The 23186-nt window shown below is 33.1% G+C and overlaps 1 protein-coding gene across 1 annotated transcript in view; it reads right to left on the bottom strand.

Annotated features, from left to right (window-relative positions):
• Window positions 1-11513: 11513 nt before the first annotated feature.
• CCHa1-R (CCHamide-1 receptor) overlaps window positions 11514-23186 on the bottom strand; it is a 108389-nt gene continuing 96716 nt past the window's right edge. Inside the window, exons 7-8 of the mRNA XM_075312131.1 lie at window positions 19835-19981; window positions 11514-12139 (exon numbers count right to left, since the gene is read on the bottom strand). Of these exons, the coding sequence (XP_075168246.1) occupies window positions 11950-12139; window positions 19835-19981 (337 nt within the window). The 3' untranslated portion in view covers window positions 11514-11949. The remainder of the gene's footprint in view (window positions 12140-19834; window positions 19982-23186) is intronic.

Genomic DNA, 23186 nt, shown 5'->3' with positions numbered 1-23186 from the left:
AAGTTGGCTAAATATAATCTTCTATAGCACTAACTATATGTGCAAAAAATCATCGAAATCGGTTCAGATTTAGCTATAGCTCTCATATATATGTACCGCCCGATTTTTCTAAATTTGGCCATAAAACCCTTATTTATCAACCGATCTTACTAAAAGTTGGCTAGATCCAGTCCTCTATAGTACTAACTATATGTGCAAAATTTCATTGAAATCGGTTCAAATTTAGATATAGCTCCCATATATGTATCGCCCGATTTTGAAAAATTCGCCCCTAATAACCTTATGTTTGACCATACAGGCCTCATTTCGTAACTGATCTTACTCAAATCTTGCACAAGTAACCTTTTGTGGTATTAATCAAACCAGCAAAATATTATGCAAATTGGTTGAGATTTAGATATAGCTTCCATATATATGCATCGCTCGATTTTCCCAAATTTGGCCATAGTACTCTTATTTATTCACCAATGTTACTCAAATTTCAAATTTTGATGTACTAGCCGATCGTACTTATACGTACTTGTAGCTCTTACATAAGAATATTGCTCGATTTTTACAAATTTGTATTTATTACCCACACTAATTTAACGATTTTCTCTTTTTTAATAATGGGCTCAATATTAGTGGCATACTAACTCCGTAGGCGCAATAGCAACACAGCCAGTGTTGCTAGAAGTAGGGGAAATTACCTATTTGTAGGTATTTTTTCTAATTTTTAGCGTCTTGTAGGGACGTAGGGCCACAATGTAGGACATTTTCACTCAACACAATTTGTAATAATTTTTATATTTTGGTGGCTCTAGAGGAGGAAATTAGAAGCCGGCTAGGCTTGATCTTCAACAATGTGTGGTGAACTTTATTCCTGTAAGAAATTTTGTCAACATTTTATTTTTATAGAAAATTTTTTCAAAATTGTATTTATATAGAAATTTTTTTCAAAATATTATTTCTAAAAAAAATTCTCAAAATTTTATTTCTGTGGAATTTTTTATTAAAATTTTATTTCTATAGAATTTATTATCAAAATTTTGTATCTATAGAAAAATTTCTCAAGAAAATTTGTTTATAGAAACTTTTTCCAAAATTTTATTTCTATAGAGATTTAACAAAAAAAATTACTATTTTTGGTAGAATTCTACCAACTGTGGCAACCGTGGTGATAATACAAATTTATTTTCTAGGTTATATACGTTGCATTTTCATGTTTTAAGATAACAAAGTATTTAGAACCATTTTGGTTTTGTAAAATTTGTTTAAGTTTAACGAAAATATTGAACGGAAAAATTTTTTGACCTTGTAGGGTAAACCGAACAATTTCCCTGGCAACACTGACTATGAGCTATAGTCAGATTGAGACAAAGCACCCATAAACATGTACCCCTTAATTTTCTTAAATATGCAACTGGGGTTTGTCTCCCATACCTATATCATTGTTACCACACAAATGCTTATGACTACTAATTCAGTAAGGGTGGTTTAGGGTATGATATAGTCGGCCCCGCCCGACTTTCTGCTTTACTTACTTGTTTTCAAATCTCTATGCTCTTGGTTCCGAATGTCTATTCTCTTTACTCCGAATACTCATTCTAATATTCAAATTAAATAATATTTAGACTTAAGCATATCAAATTTTTGGCCTTATCATAAAGCAGTTTTCGGTTTCTGTTTCACAGAAATTGTAAACATATATATGTTTACTCGAAATTTGTAAATTTATATATGTTTACATTCACACATATTATTTTTATGAAACATTCATGCCCCAAACATAATATATTTTAACATATTAACATATGTGTCCCAAACATTTGGTGTTAGTTTAGGAACATTACATGTTGGCACTGAAATATATTTGGTTTAAAAATTGTGCCCGAAACACATTTTGTTTATATCGGAACATATGAAAAATATATTTTTCTAACAGTGAGGGTAACCGAAATGAGGAAAGAGCTAATGATTTGGCGATATGGCGGTGGTGTACTTAAAAATTTCTTACCTTATGTTACACTTGAAATAATGTGCAAAAATAAAACTTTTTTTTTTATATTTTTTTCTTTTTGACATTTATTTAAAATTTCACATTTACAATAAGTAACTTATATAATTAATTTTATATGTATATTATCTTAGTAATATTATTATATTATTTGCTTATGCTCAATTTCCTTGGACAGGTTAAAAAAATGAGCTTATTATTAACATAAATTTCAATACTTATAATAGACAACAGATAGTTTAGATTTGTTGTATAAAATATTTTTTTTTTTTTTTCCAATTGATAATTGTTGATTCGTGTTAGATCATTTCCAAGTTCAACGAGGAAATTTTTGTGAAAAAGAGATATAAACACATACAAGACTTGAATTCATTCAATCACAGATAATCCACATTTAAACAATGATAAATATTAACAATATTATTTTTTTGTTAGATTGAACTCGAGGAAATTATGATGAGATGTAGAATAGAATAGTTATTGTATTTGTATATAACAAATTAAATTAAGCAAAATGAACGCAAGCTAATTTTTTTCTCGAAAATTAATGAAGTTAATTCTTTGATTTTTATTTTATTTTTTTCATTTCTTATTCTCATTTATTTTGTTACTTTCAAATAATATTTGGGCCAAGCCAGGAGAAGTGTGACATAGTGGGCCAGGGATTTTAAATGTTGTCCAGGTATCGAAATATAAGGAATTTATTATGTTTTCGCAAAAATCAGAAAGTTCATTGACTTTAATAAGTTTTTGTGTATGTTGGTTAAATGAACTAAAAAAAGGATTTACTAAATTCGTGTTTCCCATGTAATATTAATTCATACAAAGAAAAAATATCACCAATAAATTTCCAATTAAAAAGTTGATTGAAGTCGAATTTTTTTTCAATTAATAAATTAATCGATACAATTAACTTCCTAATCAAGATAGATAGATATTAAGTAAATTAAGTCAATGATTGAAAATTTAAAATTTTTTAATTAAAAAATTAATTGATACAATTAACTTTTTAATCAAACTCGGAAGACTAAGTCACTTAAAAAGAAGTGATGTAAAATTTTTTAATTATACCCTGCGCCACACTGCGGCAGGGTATTATAAGTTAGTGCATATATTTGCAACACCCAGAAGGAGACGAGATAGACACATGGTGTCTTGGGCAAAAATGCTCAGAGTGGGCTCCTGAGTCGATATAGCCATGTCCGTATGTCCGTCTGTCCGTGAACACATTTTTGTAATCAAAGTCTAGGTCGCAGTTTTAGTCCAATCGACTTCAAATTTGGCACAAGTATATGTTTTGGCTCAGAATAGAACCCTATTGATTTTGGAAGAAATCGGTTCAGATTTAGATATAGCTCCCATATATATATTTCGCCCGATATGGACTTATATGGCCCCGGAAGCCAGAATTTTACCCAAATTTGCTTAAAATTTTGCACAAGAAGAACAATTAGTACTATAGTGAAGTGTGCCAAATTTTATTGAAATCGGTTCAGATTTAGATATAGCTCCCATATATATCTTTCGCCCGATATGGACTAATACGGTCCCAGAAGCCAGATTTTTACCCCAGTTTGGTTGAAATTTTGCACTAGAAGTACAATTAGTATTGTAGTCAAGTGTGTCAAATTTTATTGAAATCGGTTCAGATTTAGATATAGCTCCCATATATAGCTATCGCCCGATTTACACTCATATAACCACAGAGGCCAATTTTTTGCTCCGATTTAGTTAAAATTTTGCACAGGGAGTAAAATTAGCATAGTAGCTATGCGTGCCAAATTTGGTTGAAATCGGTGCAGATTTAGATATATCTCCCATATATAGCTTTCGCCTGATTTACACTCATATGACCACAGAGGCCAATTTTTAACTCCGATTTAGTTGAAATTTTGCACAGGGAGTAAAATTAGCATAGTAGCTATGCGTGCCAAATTTGGTTGAAATCGGTTCAGATTTAGATATAGCTCCCATATATATGGTCAAAATACCAACATTTTCCTTGTAAAATCGCCACTGCTTAGTCGAAAAGTTGTAAAAATGACTCTAATTTTCCTAATCTTCTAATATATATCGAGCGATAAATCATAAATAAACTTTTGCGAAGTTTCCTTAAAATTGCTTCAGATTTAATTGTTTCCCATATTTTTATACCCTCCACCATAGGATGGGGGTATATTAACTTTGTCATTCCGTTTGTAACACATCGAAATATTGCTCTAAGACCCCATAAATTATATAAAGGGTGATTTGTTAAGAGCTTGATAACTTTTTTTAAAAAAAAAACGCATAAAATTTGCAAAATCTCATCGGTTCTTTATTTGAAACGTTAGATTGGTCCATGACATTTACTTTTTGAAGATAATTTCATTTAAATGTTGACCGCGGCTGCGTCTTAGGTGGTCCATTCGGAAAGTCCAATTTTGGGCAACTTTTTCGAGCATTTCGGCCGGAATAGCCCGAATTTCTTCGGAAATGTTGTCTTCCAAAGCTGGAATAGTTGCTGGCTTATTTCTGTAGACTTTAGACTTGACGTAGCCCCACAAAAAATAGTCTAAAGGCGTCAAATCGCATGATCTTGGTGGCCAACTTACCGGTCCATTTCTTGAGATGAATTGTTCTCCGAAGTTTTCCCTCAAAATGGCCATAGAATCGCGAGCTGTGTGGCATGTAGCGCCATCTTGTTGAAACCACATGTCAACCAAGTTCAGTTCTTCCATTTTTGGCAACAAAAAGTTTGTTAGCATCGAACGATAGCGATCGCCATTCACCGTAACGTTGCGTCCAACAGCATCTTTGAAAAAATACGGTCCAATGATTCCACCAGCGTACAAACCACACCAAACAGTGCATTTTTCGGGATGCATGGGCAGTTCTTGAACGGCTTCTGGTTGCTCTTCACTCCAAATGCGGCAATTTTGCTTATTTACGTAGCCATTCAACCAGAAATGAGCCTCATCGCTGAACAAAATTTGTCGATAAAAAAGCGGATTTTCTGCCAACTTTTCTAGGGCCCATTCACTGAAAATTCGACGTTGTGGCAGATCGTAAGTCTATTCATGATGAAATGTCAAAGCATACTGAGCATCTTTCTCTTTGACACCATGTCTGAAATCCCACGTGATCTGTCAAATACTAATGCATGAAAATCCTAACCTCAAAAGAATCACCCTTTATATATATATATTCTGGGTCGTGGTGAAATTCTGAGTCGATCTGAGCATGTCCGTCCGTCCGTCTGTTGAAATCATGCTAACTTCCGAACGAAACAAGCTATCGACCTGAAACTTGGCACAAATAGTTGTTATTGACGGTAGGACGGATGGTATTGCAAATGGGCCATATCGGTCCACTTTTACGTATAACCCCCAGATTTGGCTTGTGATTGCTCTAAGAGCAGAAAATCCGGCTGAAATTTGGTACATGATGTTAGTATATGGTCTCTAACAACCATGCAAAAATTGGTCCATATCGGTCCACTTTTACGTATAGCCCCCATATAAACGGACCCCCAAATTTGGCTTGCGATTGCTCTAAGAGAAGCAAATTTCATCCGATCTATCTGAAATTGGGTACATGGTCTTAGTATATCGTCTCTAACAACCATGCAAAAATTGGTCCATATCGGTCCATAATTACATATAGCCCCCATATAAACCGATCCCCCGATTTGGCTTGCGGAGCCTCTAAGAGAACCAAATTTCATCCGATCCGGCTAAAATTTGGTACATGATGTTAGTATATGGTCTCTAACAACCATGCAAAAATTGGTCCACATCGGCTCATAATTATATATAGCCCCCATATAAACCGATCCCCAGATTTGACCTCCGGAGCCTCTTAGAGGAGCAAAAGTCATCCGATTGAAATTTGGTACGTGGTGTTAGTATATTGTCTCTAACAACCATGCCAAAATTGGTCCATATCGGTCCATAATTATATATAGCCCCCATATAAGCCGATCCCCAGATTTTACCTCCGGAGCCTCTTAGATGAGCAAAATTCATCCGATTCGGTTGAAATTTAGTACGTGGCGTTAGTCTATGGTCTCTATCAACCATGCAAGAATTCGTCCATATCGGTCCATAATTATATAGCCCCCATATAAATCGATCCCCAGATTTGTCCTCCGGAGCCTCTTGGAGGGCAAAAATCATCGGATCCGGTTGAAATTTGGAACGTGGTGTTAGTATAAGGCCGCTAATAACCATGCCAAAATTGGTCCATATCGGTCTATAGTTATATATAGCCGATCCCCAATCACACAAAAATTGGTCCATATCGGTTCATAATCATGGTTGCCACTCGAGCCAAAAATAATCTACCAAAATTTTATTTTTATAGAAAACATTGTCAAAATGTTATTTCTATAGAAAATTTTGTCAAAATTTTGTTTCTATAGAAAATTTTGTCAAAATTTTGTTTCTATAGAAAATTTTGTCAAAATTTTATTTCTATAGAAAATTTTGTCAAAATTTTATTTCTATAGAAAATTTTGTCAAAATTTTATTTCTATAGAAAATTTTGTCAAAATTTTATTTCTATAGAAAATTTTGTCAAAATTTTTTAGTTTAATATATACCACGTATGGACTATGTGGTATATATTACGGTATTAGGAAGTTTTAAGATACCTTGCCATCGGCAAGTGTTACCGCAACCCAAGTAATTCGATTGTGGATGACAGTCTTCAGTAGAAGTTTCTACGCAATCCATGGTGGAGGGTACATAAGCTTCGGCCTGGCCGAACTTACGGCCGTATATACTTGTTTTTACTAACATTGTGTTCCACCCTAGTGCATTAGCCGACTTAAATTTTGAGCCTATAGATAGATAGATAGAAGTCTATCAAATTCTGTCCAGATCGAGTGATATTTAAATGTATGTATTTGGGACAACCTTTATATATAGCCCCCAACACATTTGACGGATGTGATATGGTATCGAAAATTTAGATCTACAAAGTGGTGCAGGGTATAATATAGTCGACCCCGCCCGACTTTAGACTTTCCTTACTTGTTTTTAACTAAAAATTTATTTCAAACAGTTATTTTAATTAAAAAAAATTAAAAACACAAAGTCAGTGACTAACGTAATTGAAAATATTTACTTTTTTTATGAAAAATGTTTTGGAAAGTCTTGCAATCAACATCAATTAAATTTTTAATTGAATCAATTAAAAAATTAATTAAAATCCATTAATTGTTTAATCAAGTATTTTTTTGATGTCCAATTAAAACTGTGATTGATACTATCATTATCGTGATTGAAGATATTTCAATTAAAAAATTAATTGGGTCAATTACTTTCGTGATTGAATCAGAATTTTTTTTTGTGTGTGTGTATCAAATGGATAATATTTTCCTCGAGTGATTGTGTCGAATAAAAACCTATATATTTATATACAATAACATATTTATTTGTAGCTTACATGAATTAATAATGTGTATTTATATTATACATATCTATACGTAAATTATTATCTCTATGAAACATTTTCAGAATCGATTCCAAATTCGTAGTTTAGTTTGGTCTCTATTAGTTTTTATTCGCATTTTTTATTTTAGTGTGGTTATTTTTACATTACTTACATTAATTTGTGTTTTCTTTATTTTTGATATTAATTGTATATTTATATTTGTTTAATTAACCATATTGGATTTATCCTTACAATACTAGTCTCTTCTTACAAACATTGAGTTTTTCAAACTCTTGGAACATAAAGCAATTTTATTTCACACAAATATATTATAATCATTCCCTGCTTTTTGATTTTTTTCCAAATATTTTATAAATCGTATATATATATATTCCAAAAATTATACAACAAAGTAGAACGAAAGCATTGAAATGTCAGTATATATATTTAAAGGTGGGAAATTAAAATATATATATATTTTTTTTTAGCCGAGACACAAACTGGTGGCCAGAGTTACTGAAGTAAATTATGCGAAATTGTTTGAAATTTCATTGTTTTGTTGCCGCTCTATCACTCTCCGGAAGCTGTACTAACGGTCATTTGAAAAACCATACGTATCTTTTCGTATCAGTCGAAGAGTACATTTATCAATCTCCAGGGTTTGAGAGCAATATTTTTGCCTGTATTTTTCTAGTTCTTGTCCCCAAATCTGGACGTTTGTCAACATGTGGGAGGTCTCCAGTTATGAGAGGTTAATTTTAATACAGCCATCGTCTCACACCAATTGTCCACTTTTTGAGAGGTGTTCAGTTTCACTGTTTCACCTCCCAAATGTAGAACAATTTCGGCAATCGTGGGTGTCCACTTTTGAGGGGTTTCACTGTAGTTGCGTTTAATGTAGGTCGGATGGTATTGCAAGTGTGTCGTATCGGACCACTTTTAGGTATAGCTTCCATATATAAACCGATCTCCACATTTACCATGCGGAGCCTCGTTGAAGACCAAACCATTACGCCAAAATTGGTTTATATCGGCCGATAATTATATATAGCGCCATATATAAAGCGGTTTTTTGTTTTAACTTCCGGAGCATCTTGGAACAGCAAAATTTCATCCGATCCAGTTGAAATTGAAAATTTTGCCTATACCGGTTCATGGTTTGATGTACCTCTCGATTTAACTTCCGCTATTTTATTTTCAGATATTTGGTAGGGGAGGTGGACCTCCCATTTGGTCGATTTTCTCATAAGTAAACTTTTCCGATTTAGTTTAAATTTACGCAGGAGGAGGTTATGAAATTAATATGGCGTACCTAATTTCAACATAACTGGTCGGGGAGGGGCACCTCCCTTTTGTTCGAATTTTTGAAAATTAAAGTAAAGTTCTCAGTTTATCTTGAAATTTACGGCAAAGGTTTGGGGATGACCTCTATACGAAGGTTCGATAAATTTAATTTTTTAGACTTACTTGAAAATTTCAGAAAAGTTTAGAAAGAGGATACTTATTTAATAAGGGGAAAACATTTTTGCGATATACGTGTGAGCAGGGAGACCTCTCCCTTGCACGGTCACCAAAAATTGTAGATTTTTTACGGTTTGGTAGAAGTATTGGCGTTTTGGTAGATTTTGCCAAATAATTATTCCTCTCCAAATTAAAATGTTGACAAAATTCTCTATAATAATAAGGTTTTGACAAGATTTTCTAGAGAACAAAAAATTTTAACAAAATTTTCTATAGAATTAAATTTTGACTAAATTTTGTGTGGAAACAAATTTTGACAAAATTTTCTGTGGAAATAAATTTTGACAAAATTTGATATAGAAATAAAATTTTTGACAAAATTTTCATTAGAAATAAAATGTTGACAAAATTTTCTATAGAAATAAAATTTTGACAAAAACATAGAAAAAAATTTTGAATTTCTATAGAAATAAAGTTTTGACAAAATTTTCCATAGAAATAAAATTTTGACAAAATTTTCTATAGAAATAAAATTTTGACAAAATTTTCTACAGAAATAAAAGTAATAGAAAAAACATAGAAAAAAATTTTGACCAAATTTTTTATAGAACAAACATTTTGATAAAATCTTCTATAGGAACAAAATGCTAACAAAATTTTCTATAGAAATAAAATGTTGACAAAATTTTCTGTGGAAATAAATTTTGACAAAATTTTCTATAGAAATACAATTTTTGACAAAACTTTCTCTAGAAATACAAGTTTTGACAAAATTTTCTATAGAAATACAATTTTTGACAAAACTTTTTCTAGAAATACAAGTTTTGACAAAATTTTCCATAGAAATAAAATTTGGACAAAATTTTCCATAGAAATAAAATTTTGACAAAATTTTCTATAGGAATAAAATTTTGACAAAATTTTCTATAGAAATATAATTTTGACAAAATTTTCTATAAAAATAAAATTTTGAGAACATTTTCTATAGAAATAAAAGTGTGAAAAAATTTCTATAGAAATAAAATTTTAACAAACTTTTCTATGGAAATAAAATATTGACAAAATTTCCCATAGAAATAAAATGTTGACAAAATTTTCTATAGAATTAAATTTTGACAAAATTTTGTATAGAATTAAATTAAAAATTTTCTACAGAAATAAAAATATTTAAAAAAATAGAAAAAAATTTGACAACATTTTCTATAGAACTAAAATTTTGACAAAAATTTCTATAGAATTAAATTTTGAGGAAAATGTTCTATAGGAATACAATTTTTGACAAAATTTTCTGTGGAAATAAATTTTGACAAAATGTGCTATAGAAATAAATTATTGACAACATTTTCTATAGAAATAAAATTTTTATAAAATTTCTATAGAAATAAAATTTTAACAAACTCTTCTATGGAAATAAAATGTTGACAAAATTTCTCATAGAAATAAAATGTTGACAACATTTTCTATAGAATTAAATTTTGACAAAAATTTTTTTTGGGGGAAAAAAAATTTGATAACATTTTTAATTGAAATAAATTATTGAAAAGATTTTCTACAGAAATTAATTTTGACAACATTTTCTATAGAAATAAAATTTTTACAAAATTTCTATAGAAATAAAATTTTAACAAACTTTTCTATGGAAATAAAATGATGACAAAATTTCCCATAGAAATAAAATGTTGACAAAATTTTCTATAGAATTAAATTTTGACAAAATTTTCTATAGAAAAAAAAATTGATAAAATTTTATATAGAAATAAATTTTGACAAAATTTTCTATAGAAATAAAATTTTGACAAAATTTTCTATAGAAATAAAATTTTAACAAAAAATTCTATGGTAATAAAATTTTAACAAAATTTTCTATGGAAATAAAATGTTGACAAAATTTCCCATAGAAATAAAATGTTGAAAAAAATTTCTATAGAATTAAATTTTGACAAAATTTTCTATAGAATTAACTTTCGACAAAATTTCCTATATGGATAAATTTTTCATTTAGCTCTTTTAGGCTTTAACTGCCAGTTAATGGAACGAAAAAAGGAACTATCTTCTTTCAGTCCATTGTTATACCACAGTAGTGACTTCTCTCTTATCCCTGATTGCTGCCCTATTCTATGTTAAGATCAATGCCAAAAGACCTCCTTTTTCTACGTTTCAGTGAAACCACTTAGAGAAGGTTTTAAAAATGTCACCAGCATTACTGAGAAGGGATAATCCAAAGCTGAATTTTTTTTTAGTGTTTGGTCGTAACTGGGGTTGAACCCATGACCCTTTGAATGCAAGGCGGGCATGCTAAACATTGCACCACGGTGCCTTACTTCTCTCCCGTTAACTTTAACAGAAACATTTTCCTAACTGGCATATGGAATATATAGGCAAGGTGACAGATATATCTATAGCACGGTATCAAAGTTCGTTAGAGTTTCAGGAGAAATTTTAAAGTCAAGAAATTTTAAAATGCCATTGAAGGAGAATCTGCAATAAAAATTAGGAAACGTTTTGTTTAACAATTTTAACTCAAATTTCTGTCCGGGTTCGGCCAGTATATAAGAAAATCATAAAATAGGGATGGAACAAAAGTTTTAGATTTCAGTAAACATTTCATTGCCGATCTTAGCCTTTACCTTATTAAAAATTATTTTGGAATAACTCATACACTCCTTGTACTTGTGTCTCTAACATAACCTCAAACTGAATCTGTTGTTTCTTATTAATTACTTCAGTGAACTTAAGGGAAAATTGACTTTTGGTTTGGTCAATTTCCTTTTGCCCACACGTAAACAATTTGAACTAGATCCTTCGTTCAAGCATGTCGTCCTTGTCGCCGGTGGTGACGAAGAATCCAATGGTTTTTCATTCAATGCAGGACAATAATTTTCAGTGGCATTTTCATGCATGGTAATTGTGTTCATTTCAAAGGATTCTCTCAAGCTATTTTCTCTTCGCCTACGTTGAAGGGTGTGACTTTGTTCTCGCAGTAATAATGGGGGGTTTTGATTGAGTTGCAAGTTATAGTGTACAGAATGTGAGGCGCTGGACGTGGAGGCGGAACGCTGACGTTTTTTGTAATCTCACATGAGTTGGTGTTGATGCTGATGTTGATGGCAATAATCGCTGGTCAGTGCCACTTCGATGGTGTCATCGGGGGAACAATTCAATCCTGTTCCAACGACATTGCTTGCGTTAGATCCTGGATAATTTCCACATCCATTGGGATTACCATTGGTCAACATGGTAATCGTTGTTTCCTGTAGACGGCTGCTATTGCAATAGAGAATAGAAGAGCAAAAAGAGTAATTATTATAATTACAGTAAGGGATAGAAAATATAGTGGTAATGAGTTTATTGTCATGACTTCTATTTCTATATGGTTTGTTGTATTTCATGAATATTTATAAAAAAAAAAAAACTTAATAGAGCCTGAAAGTTGAGAGAGACTCTGTTGTCATTGATTAAGGAGCCAGTTCTTTACATTTTATAGGTGTAGGGGACGAAAATGAAATTGCGGGATGCTACAATGTGGTTTGGATTAGGACACAGGGACTTTTTCGATGACCAGTTTTCTAGGTAGCTAAGTAGGGTCACATACCCATTGTGTGGTAGAATGATCCAAGAAGGTAAATTTCACTCCGTTACTTTATAATATAATGGTCCAATAGAAGTTTCATAGGAGTCTGATGGATTTCTATACGTAGCTTACATGAAGATCCGCATCGAGGTATAAATAACTAGAATGGGGTAGTTACAGGACTAATAGATAGGATGACGGCCGTAGATGTCTGAAGCGTATCGAAATGGGAGAGATTTATACCCTATTTATTTATTGACTTCGGAGTCCGAGGATGACACATTGGCACAACAAATCATTAATTACAAAAAACGTGGACTAAATTGAAAAGGTTGATTACTTCAATATATAACTAACGACAAATATTTGGTCGGGTGTACCAACGTTTGGTCACACTTCTATTTATTGGTTATAGACACCATCAAATAAGAGAAGTAACTAAGAATTATTTCAAACAATTGAAAATTGTACGTCTCCACTATCTATTTGTTGTCCTAATCGAATTCCAACCAACCATTTCTCTGGGGGTGATGGAAATGAAATGTCGGAGGCACTAGAAATTGGGTTTGGATAAGGAAACAGGGACTTCGGTAGACAGTTTTATTTTTATATAGTACCAACCTTCAAATGATTCGTGTCAAAATTTGACGTCTGTAAGTCAATTAGTTTGTGAGATAGAGCGTCTTTTGTGAAGCAACTTTTGTTATTGTGAAAAAATGGAAAAAAAGGAATTTCGTGTTTTGATAAAATACTGTTTTCTGAAGGGAAAAAATATGGTGGAAGCAAAACTTGGCTTGATAATGAGTTTCCGGACTCTGCCCCAGGGAAATCAACAATAATTGATTGGTATGCAAAATTCAAGCGTGGTGAAATGAGCATGGAGAACGGTGAATGCTGTGGACGCCCGAAAGACGTGGTTAGCGACGAAAATATCAAAAAAAAATCCACAAAATGATTTTGAATGACCGTAAAATGAAGTTGATCGAGATAGCAGAGGCCTTAAAGATATCAAAGGGACGTGTTGGTCATATCATTCATCAATATTTGGATATGCGGAAGCTCTGTGCAAAATGCGTGCCGCGCGAGCTCAAATTTGACCAAAAACAACAACGTGTTGATGATTCTGAGCGGTGTTTGCAGCTGTTAACTCGTAATACACCCGAGTTTTTCCGTCGATATGTGACAATGGATGAAACATGGCTCCATCACTACATTCCTGAGTCCAATCGACAGTCGGCTGAGTGGACAGCGACCGGTGAACTTGGCTTGATAATGAGTTTCCGGACTCTGCCCCAGGGAAATCAACAATAATTGATTGGTATGCAAAATTCAAGCGTGGTGAAATGAGCATGGAGAACGGTGAATGCTGTGGACGCCCGAAAGACGTGGTTAGCGACGAAAACATCAAAAAAAATCCACAAAATGATTTTGAATGACCGTAAAATGAAGTTGATCGAGATAGCAGAGGCCTTAAAGATATCAAAGGGACGTGTTGGTCATATCATTCATCAATATTTGGATATGCGGAAGCTCTGTGCAAAATGCGTGCCGCGCGAGCTCAAATTTGACCAAAAACAACAACGTGTTGATGATTCTGAGCGGTGTTTGCAGCTGTTAACTCGTAATACACCCGAGTTTTTCCGTCGATATGTGACAATGGATGAAACATGGCTCCATCACTACATTCCTGAGTCCAATCGACAGTCGGCTGAGTGGACAGCGACCGGTGAACCGTCTCCGAAGCGTGGAAAGACTCAAAAGTCCGCTGGCAAAGTAATGGCCTCTGTTTTTTGGGATGCGCCATCAACAGTGACTATTATATGGCGTTATTGGAGCGTTTGAAGGTCGAAATCGCGGCAAAACGGCCCCATATGAAGAAAAAAAAGTGTTGTTCCACCAAGACAACGCACCGTGCCACAAGTCATTGAGAACGATGACAAAAATTCGTGAATTGGGCTTCGAATTGCTTCCCCACCCACCGTATTCTCCGGATCTGGCCCCAGCGACTTTTTCTTGTTCTCAGACCTCAAAAGGATGCTCGCAGGGAAAAAATTTGGCTGCAATGAATAGGTGATCGCCGAACCTGAGGCCTATTTTGAGGCAAAACCGAAGGAGTACTACCAAAATGGTATCAAAAAATTGGAAGGTCGTTATAATCGTTGTATCGCTCTTGAAGGGAGCTATGTTGAATAATAACAAGTATATACGGCCGTAAGTTCGGCCAGGCCGAATCTTATGTACCCTCCACCATGGATTGCGTAGAAACTTCTACGAAAGACTGTCATCCACAATCGAATTACTTAGGTTAGGTTAGGTTATGTGGCAGCCCGATGTATCAGGCTCACTTAGACTATTCAGTCCATTGTGATACCACATTGGTGAACTTCTCTCTTATCACTGAGTGCTGCCCGATTCCATATTAAGCTCAATGACAAGGGACCTCCTTTTTATAGCCGAGTCCGAACGGCGTTCCACATTGTGGTGAAACCACTTAGAGAAGCTTTGAAACCCTCAGAAATGTCACCAGCATTACTGAGGAGGGATAATCCACCGCTGAAAAACTTTTTGGTGTTCGGTCGTAGCAGGAATCGAACCCACGACCTTGTGTATGCAAGGCAGGCATGCTAACCATTGCACCACGGTGGCTCCCTTCGAATTACTTGGGTTGTGGTATCTTAAAACTTCTTAACATCGTTTTCTAAATTGTGAGTATATATTAGACAAACGTGGTATATATTAGACAAACAAGTTATGTATAGTTAAGTCTACAAATAATTACGAATCGATATGGACTTTTTGCACGGTAGGTAGAGAGCCAGAATTGAAATATGGGGGTCGCTTATATGGGGGCTATATACAATTATGAACTTGATATGGACCAATTTTTGAGTGATTGGAAATCGATTTATCTGATTGGAAATGATATATAACTATAGACCAATATGGACCTAGTTAGGCATTGTCCATATACTAGCACACGACCATATACTAGCACAATGTACCAAATTTCAACTCACTCGGATGAAATTTGCTCCTCCAAGAGGCTCCAAAACCTAATCTCGGGATCGGTTTATATGGGGCTATATATGATTATGGACTGATATGGACCACTTTTGGCATGGTTGTTAAATATCATATACTATCACCACGTACCAAATTCAAGCAGATCGGATGAATTTTACTTCTCCAAAAGGCACCGGAGGTCAAATCTGGGGATCGGTTTATATGGGAGCTATATATAATTATGGACTGATAGGAACCAATTCCTGCATGGTTGTTAGAGACCATATACCAAATTTCAGCCGGATCGGATGAAATTTGCTTCTCTTAGAGGTCTCGCAAGCCAAATCGGGGGATCGGTTTATATGGGGCCTATATACAATTATGGACCGATGTGGACCAATTTTTGCATGGTTGTTAGAGACCATATACTAACACCATGTACCAAATTTCTGCCGGATCAGATGAAATTTGCTTCTCTTAGAGACCTCGCAAGCCAAATTTGGGGGTCCGTTTATGTGGGGGCTATACGTAAAAGTGGACCGATATGGCCCATTTCCAATACCATCCGACCTACATCAATAACAACTACTTGTGCCTAGTTTCAAGTCGATAGCTTGTTTCGTTCGGAAGTTAGCGTGATTTCAACAGACGGACGGACGGACATGCTCAGATCGAGTCAGAATTTCACCACGACCCAGAATATATATACTTTATGGGGTCTTAGAGCAATATTTCGATGTGTTACAAACGGAATGATAAGTTAATATACCCCCCATCCTATGGTGGAGGGTATAAAAACGAATTTTGACAAAAAAAAATGTGTTTTTCTTTGTTGGACCGGGGACTTATCAGCCAACCTATTAGAAGTCCTTCGTATTCCAGTTCCTTGGTGATTAACTGGGTGTTAGATTCCGGTCAATTCACTGTGGGTTTACACATAGTGATCTTGGAAGACCATTTACATTCTTTGTTATGATGCTGCGAGGAATATATGCTCTATTGATATACTGTCTTCGGAGTCCGGTGAGTCTACAGAAATGTTGTGTTGAGTCCTTGGAATGTCTGGTATTTCCTTGGTGGTTGACTGGGTGTTAGATTCCGGTCACTTCACTATGGGTATACACTGTGGGGCTACTCTGCCTACGGCGCTGATAGATTGGTTACATCACCACCGTTAATTGTCGGTAATATGTGACTGGGGCATGGATTATGTGCACTTCCAAAACTACTCCTGTTTAATATCGCTGTGGCAGTTTAGTTGCAGGGTGTTGTTCGAACTATTGGAACAGTGAGTTCTCAGAAACTGTGAATCTCGCACAATAATTGTAACTTAATCTCTGGGGAGCCACCGCGATACAGTGGTTAGTATACCCGCTTTGCATACAATGAGTCATGTTTCTCTCCTCTCAATAATGCTAGCGATATTCTGAGTGGCTATAAAAACGAGGTCGCTTGTCATAGATAAGAGAGAAATCACTACGTGTGGTATCATAATAGACGGAATAGCCTATAGTGATACCACTGATTCTATTCTGATTCTATATAGTATATAACCTAAACTAACCTAAGTGTAGCTCTTATGTCAGTGAGGTTGAGATATAGGATGAGAATATTCAGCCGTTTTCAGTTCTAGGTAATATCCCGCGCTTATAGTGGCTCTTATGATATGTGTGTGTAATGCCCGCCATAATCTTTAGCTTGCTCTCCTATGTTACGAACGGAGGGTACCTGGCCTCTATAATCAAAAGAGAGTCAATACGCAAGGCTTCATAGATTGCCGGTCAGTGAGGTATCATCCCCTCTCATGGTCACGATGTTGGCAGGAACTTCTGGGACATCATTAAAGCAGTAGCCTCTCGCATCATACCCGCTGGTCGAATTGCCCAGGTGCAATTCAAGTTTCTAGTAGATCAGAGAATGTGAACATTTTGCAGCTTCCAGATCAAGGGCATAAACGATTTGTGATAAGATATTTTAATACCCGCCTTCAGATTTAACGTGCTCTACTAGGTAACGAACAGTAGGTTTAACCTTGGTAGAGTAAATTAACGTCTTCAATTCGCCCGATTATCGTTAGCATATCGTGGCCGATGAATGATATAATTCTTCCCATAGTCGTATAGTCACGAAACTAATCTTCATACCTTTCCCATAATGGTATAGTTTCGAAACCAATTTTCCGATTTCACAACCTCTAAAAGCCGAAAAAGAGGTAGTAAGTTCTAGTTAAAGTTTCAGAAACTTCATCGATTGCTACTTATTGAGCTACCATCCCCTCTCATGTTCACGATGACGAGAGCAAATTCTGGCCACTCGTATCAAATTCACTGGTCGTGTTGCCTAGGGGTGATCTACTTTTCGAGCAGAGCCAGAGAGCAGGGCTGTCAATTTTGCCGATTTATCGGCATTTTGACGTTTTTTTACTCAAAAACTAGCAAATGGCGATTTTCAGATTTTTGCCCCAAAAATGACGATATTAGCTCCGTTCAAAAATTTTAACTAGAAGCAGTTTGTTTACACGGTTAGAACCAGGAAAAAGAGAATGCATTTGACACTTGTCAGATAGGTAAATTGAAAGTTTTTGCTCATTTTGCAACTTGCGCCAAAAATATTAAAAAAAAAAACAAACATCTACCATATTAAAAAAAAATATTTTGAACAATTTCAAAATATTTTTAATTTGAAGTTAATTTGAAGAGATTTTCAGATGAGCGTAATGAGCTTCACCGTGTTTACCAAGCTGATACTGGAATTTGGGAATTGAATAGTACGTCAACTGTCCTATTTATCTTTAATCATATGTTGTGGACCCTAATGATAGCATTCTCGAACCTCCATAATATGGATGATTGGTTTCATTTAACTTTAGCGGTGTGACGGTGATTGATACGAAGAGATGTCCGGATTATCAACTGACAATACATAGAGTATGCAGAGAATGATAGAGTTATAAGGAGATTCATCGTTGCATTCGTGCTATCCTCAGCTGAAGTTATATTAGTCACTAATGGCTCCAAAATCTTCGAAGGCGCTATATCGATACGGAAATTCAATGCTTCTTTTAAAAGGTAGTTCCGTGACATCATCCATGCAGCATTTTGTTGCTCCTGACCGTACGCCAATTTGACTAAATGAAGCCTAATTTCAGATCGTCACGAACTTTGTCGTGTTAACCCTTCAGATGTTGGAATAAGGGATCTGAATTTTGATATTACATGTCCCGAGGACCTAAAACTTTACGAAATGGGGAATTGCATTGGTAATTTGTGGACTACCATAAGAGAGGACTAGAGCCTCAATAAAAGGGATCATGGTATTTTGCTCATAATAGACAGTTATTAGAGCATCCCGAGAGAGATAGTGTTGCCAACGAAGTTACCGATGTCACCATCCGCGACAAACCATCTAAGGCTCTAATCCCTCTAGAATTTAAATGCTAGTACTGACGTACCTCGAGTACCTGACATATACTTCCCAATGTATGATCGAATTCTTCATAATACATGACATCTGGAAATGGGTACATTCCTTACGGGAAAATGGTGCAAATTTCTACAAATGGGGCTATCACAGGACTGGTATCAGTGCTCCTTAGATATCATTGTTAATAGGCTCAATGTGCCATAAAAACATATCTGAAACGGGATCTTTAATATATGGTTAATGAGAAACTGTCTACGAACAGGTTCTCCTAAATTATCCTAGGACTTGTTTTTTGCAATAAGTCTAAGTCATGTTCTAATGAGTAGATTTTACCCCGCCAAGGACAAACCCATGGTAAAGTTACCAAACCCTTCCATACATTGGGATAGGTCCATACACACCATGAACTAGTCCGGTTCTGGAGTGGATCTATTTCAAGTAGGCTTGATTCAGCTACTAAACCTAGGTATAATAATTCTACACGCAGAGAAAGAATATGATCACCTCCTAGACCACAATGTTATTTTGGGACGTTGAACATGTAATATTTTTGTCGCAACCATGTTATTTTCTAGCTCATTATGTAACTGATTTCGACAACCATTAGCCATAGTTTTTTCGACAACCATTTGATGTCGATGATCCCCATCCCAAAATAACGTTTTGCTCAAGAGCTGATCATATTCCTTCTCTGCGTGTACAGACCAAATAAGTTTATAATTTCTCAGTTAAGTAAAACAGTTATATCAGTGAAATGTGTCTTCTATATTATCAAAATAATTCCATTCGTATTTCTTAGATCTTTGTGCTTAAGCCATAGTTTTTTTTTTGTCAGTATACCAATTACGAAAATAATTTCAACAATGTTATCCACTTCATTAATCTTAAATACCAAAAATCTCATTGAACTCATTAACTATGTTATCTCTGTGTGTGGTTCATTACTGCAATCGTATACATACCTTCGTATTGTGCTCTGATTGAAACATGAACGCCTTGAGTGATAGTATCTCTTGGATGCTGTACTAGTCAATGATGTATCTCGATGCATACACATGGTGTCATTACGTTTCTTGTGTTTGGTGCGGGAGCCTTCGCAAAATAGATATCTGCAAAAAGTAATGGAGGCCGAAGAAAAGGAAGAAGAAAATACGGAAGAAACATAAAATAAGAGGAAGGGAAAGTGCCATTTGACTATGGATAAAGTTATGTGAAAAATTAAAAACTCAAATGTGTAGAAGGATTTAAAAGAGATGGAAATGAAAACGTTTTTTCCTATTTATTTAAAGCAATGACTTTGGAACCTCTTGTCTAATAGAAAATCTCTTATAAAGGAAAAATATTTCAGGCCTCAATTATAAATAACATATATATTGAATTTATTAATTTATTAAAAAAAAAAAATAAAATTCTACCTCGCTGCTTTTCTTTTAAGATAAAACTCGACCATAGCATTTTTGAAGCAAAATATAATTTTTAAAACTCAACATTTCTCTCAACCACGGTAGCTACTCGTGTCAAAAATAATCTACATAAATTTTAAGAAAATTTTACCAAAAATCTACCAAATTAAAAACAATCTTATTTTGAAAATTTTGTTAAAATTTTTTATTGTTAGTATGAAATTGTTTTTTCTTCGAAATAATTTTTCTATTTTTTCATTTTACCACTTTATTTCAATATGTGCAATATTATACCTATATTATGATCCTATTAGCGACAAGTTTTTGGGTGTATAATTGTAAGTAATTGTAAGTCCTATTTTAAATGTTTTAATGATTTTAGCTTGCACCAACAATGGAAAGTTACTACTTCTACAAAAAGGATAACTAACACTGGACTTTGATAGCATGAGCGAAATGTAAAAAATTAAAATTTATAAAGCTATTGAGTTTATAGAAAATTTTGTCAAAATTGTATTTCTATAAAAAATTTTGTCAAAATTTTATTATTATATTTTATTTTCTATAGAAAATGTTGTCAAAATTGTATTTCTATAGAAAATGTTGTCCAAATTTAATTTTTATAGAAAATTTTCTCCAAATTTTATTTCTATAGAAAATTTTGTAAATATTTTATTTCCATAGAAATTTTTGCCAAAATTTTCTAAAAATTTTATTTCTATAGATATATTTCGGCAAAAGGCGACCATCATAAACCTTTGGGTTGGTGAACTACCAGAATTTGTTCTGATAAGTGGTTGATAGTTTTGCTGCAAGTTTCTCAAAATTGTATTTTTATAGTAAATTTTCTCAACATTTTATTTCTATAAAAAATTTCTTCAACATTTTATTTTGTTAGAACATATTGTCAACATTTTATTTCTATAGAAAATTTTGTCAAAATTTTATTTTTACAGAAAAGTTTGTTAATTTTTTTTTCTACGGAAAATTTTGTCAAAATTTTATTTCTATAGAAAATTTTGTCAAAATTTTATTTCTGTGGAAAATTTTGTCATAATTTTATTTTTATAGAAAATTTTGTCAAAATTTTTTTTCTATAGAAAATTTTGTCAAAATTTTTTTTCTATAGAAAATTTTGTCAAAATATTCTAAAATTGTATTTCTATACATATATTTCGGCAAACGCCGACTATCATAAACCTTTGGGTTTGGTGCTCTACCAGAATTTGTTCTGATAATTGGTTGATAGTTTTGCAGCAAGTAGAAGATGTTGATGAGGAATGTGGTAATTCCGAAACGTGCGCCCATCCAACCATCTTGCTGTCTATAGGGCTTTGCCTAAATAAATTTGACAAACATTCTTTTCCGCTGTTGGTTAAGCTACTCTTGTAGTTTAGTCAATGCAATTTATTTATTTTATTTATTTATTTATTATATTTACAATAAAATTATAAATATAATTGTAAGCTTTAACTGCTAGTGTCTTAAGCTTGATTAATCGATGCAATGGCTTTTAAGCTGAGATCAAAACAACAAATATGATTGAAGTACAAGCCAACAATAACAAAACAAAATTTTATTTCTGCAGAAACTTTTGCCAAAATTTTATTTCTATAGAAAATTTTGTATGAATTTTATTTCTATAGAAAATTTTGTATGAATTTTATTTTTTAGAAAGTTTTGTCAAAATTTTATTTCTATAGAAAATTTTTGTCAAAATTTTATTTCTGTGGAAAATGTCAAAATTTTATTTCTATAGAAAATTTTCTACAAAATTTTATTTCCATAGAAAATTGTATATGAATTTTATTTCCATAGAAATTTTTGTATGAATTTTATTTCCATAGAAAATTTTTTCAAAATTTTATTTCTATAGAAACTTTTGCCAAAATTTGATTTCTATAGAAAATTTACCAATATTCTATTCCTATAGAACATTTTGTTAAAATTTTATTTCCATAGAAAATTGTATATGAATTTTATTTCCATAGAAAATTTTGTATGAATTTTATTTCTACAGAAAATTTTGTATGAACTTTATTTTCGTAGAAAGTTTTATCAAAGTTTTATTTCTATAGAAAATTTTGTTAAAATTTTCTAAAAATTTTATTTCTATAGATATATTTCGGCAAAAGCCGACTATCATAAACCTTTGGGTTTGGCGAACTACCAGAATTTGTTCTGATAATTGGTTGATAGTTTTGCAGCAAGTAGAAGATGCTGATGAGGAATGCGGTAATTCCGAAACGTGCGTCCATCCAACCATCTTGCAGTCTATAGGGCTTTGCCCAAATAAATTTGACAAACATTCTTTTCCTCTGTTGGTTAAGCTACTCTTGTAGTTTAGTCAACGCAATTTATTTATTTAATTACATTTACAATCAAATTATAAATATAATTGTAAGCTTTAACTGCTAGTGTCTTAAGCTTGATTAATCGATGCAATGGTTTTTAAGCTGAGATCAAAACAACAAATATGATTGAAGTACAAGCCAACAATAACAAAACAAAATTTTATTTCTGCAGAAACTTTTGCGAACATTTTATTTCTATAGAAAATTTTGCCAAAATTTTCTTTGTATAGAAAATTTTGTATGAATTTTATTTTTATAGAAAATTTTGTATGAATTTTATTTTTTAGAAAGTTTTGTCAAAATTTTATTTCTATAGAAAATTTTGTCAAATTTTATTTGTGTGGAAAATGTCAAAATTTTATTTCTATAGAAAATTTTCTACAAAATTTTATTTCGATAGAAAATTGTATATGCATTTTATTTCCATAGAAATTTTTGTATGAATTTTATTTCCATAGAAAATTTTTTCAAAATTTTATTTCTATAGAAACTTTTGCCAAAATTTTATTTCTATAGAAAATTTACCAATATTCTATTCCTATAGAACATTTTATCAA

This window comes from Haematobia irritans, chromosome 5 (genome assembly GCF_050003625.1).
Source record: "Haematobia irritans isolate KBUSLIRL chromosome 5, ASM5000362v1, whole genome shotgun sequence".
In the NCBI taxonomy this organism is placed as follows: Eukaryota; Metazoa; Arthropoda; class Insecta; order Diptera; family Muscidae; genus Haematobia; species Haematobia irritans.
Note: the sequence above shows the minus strand (reverse complement) of the source record. Positions and strands in the feature narration are given on the sequence as shown.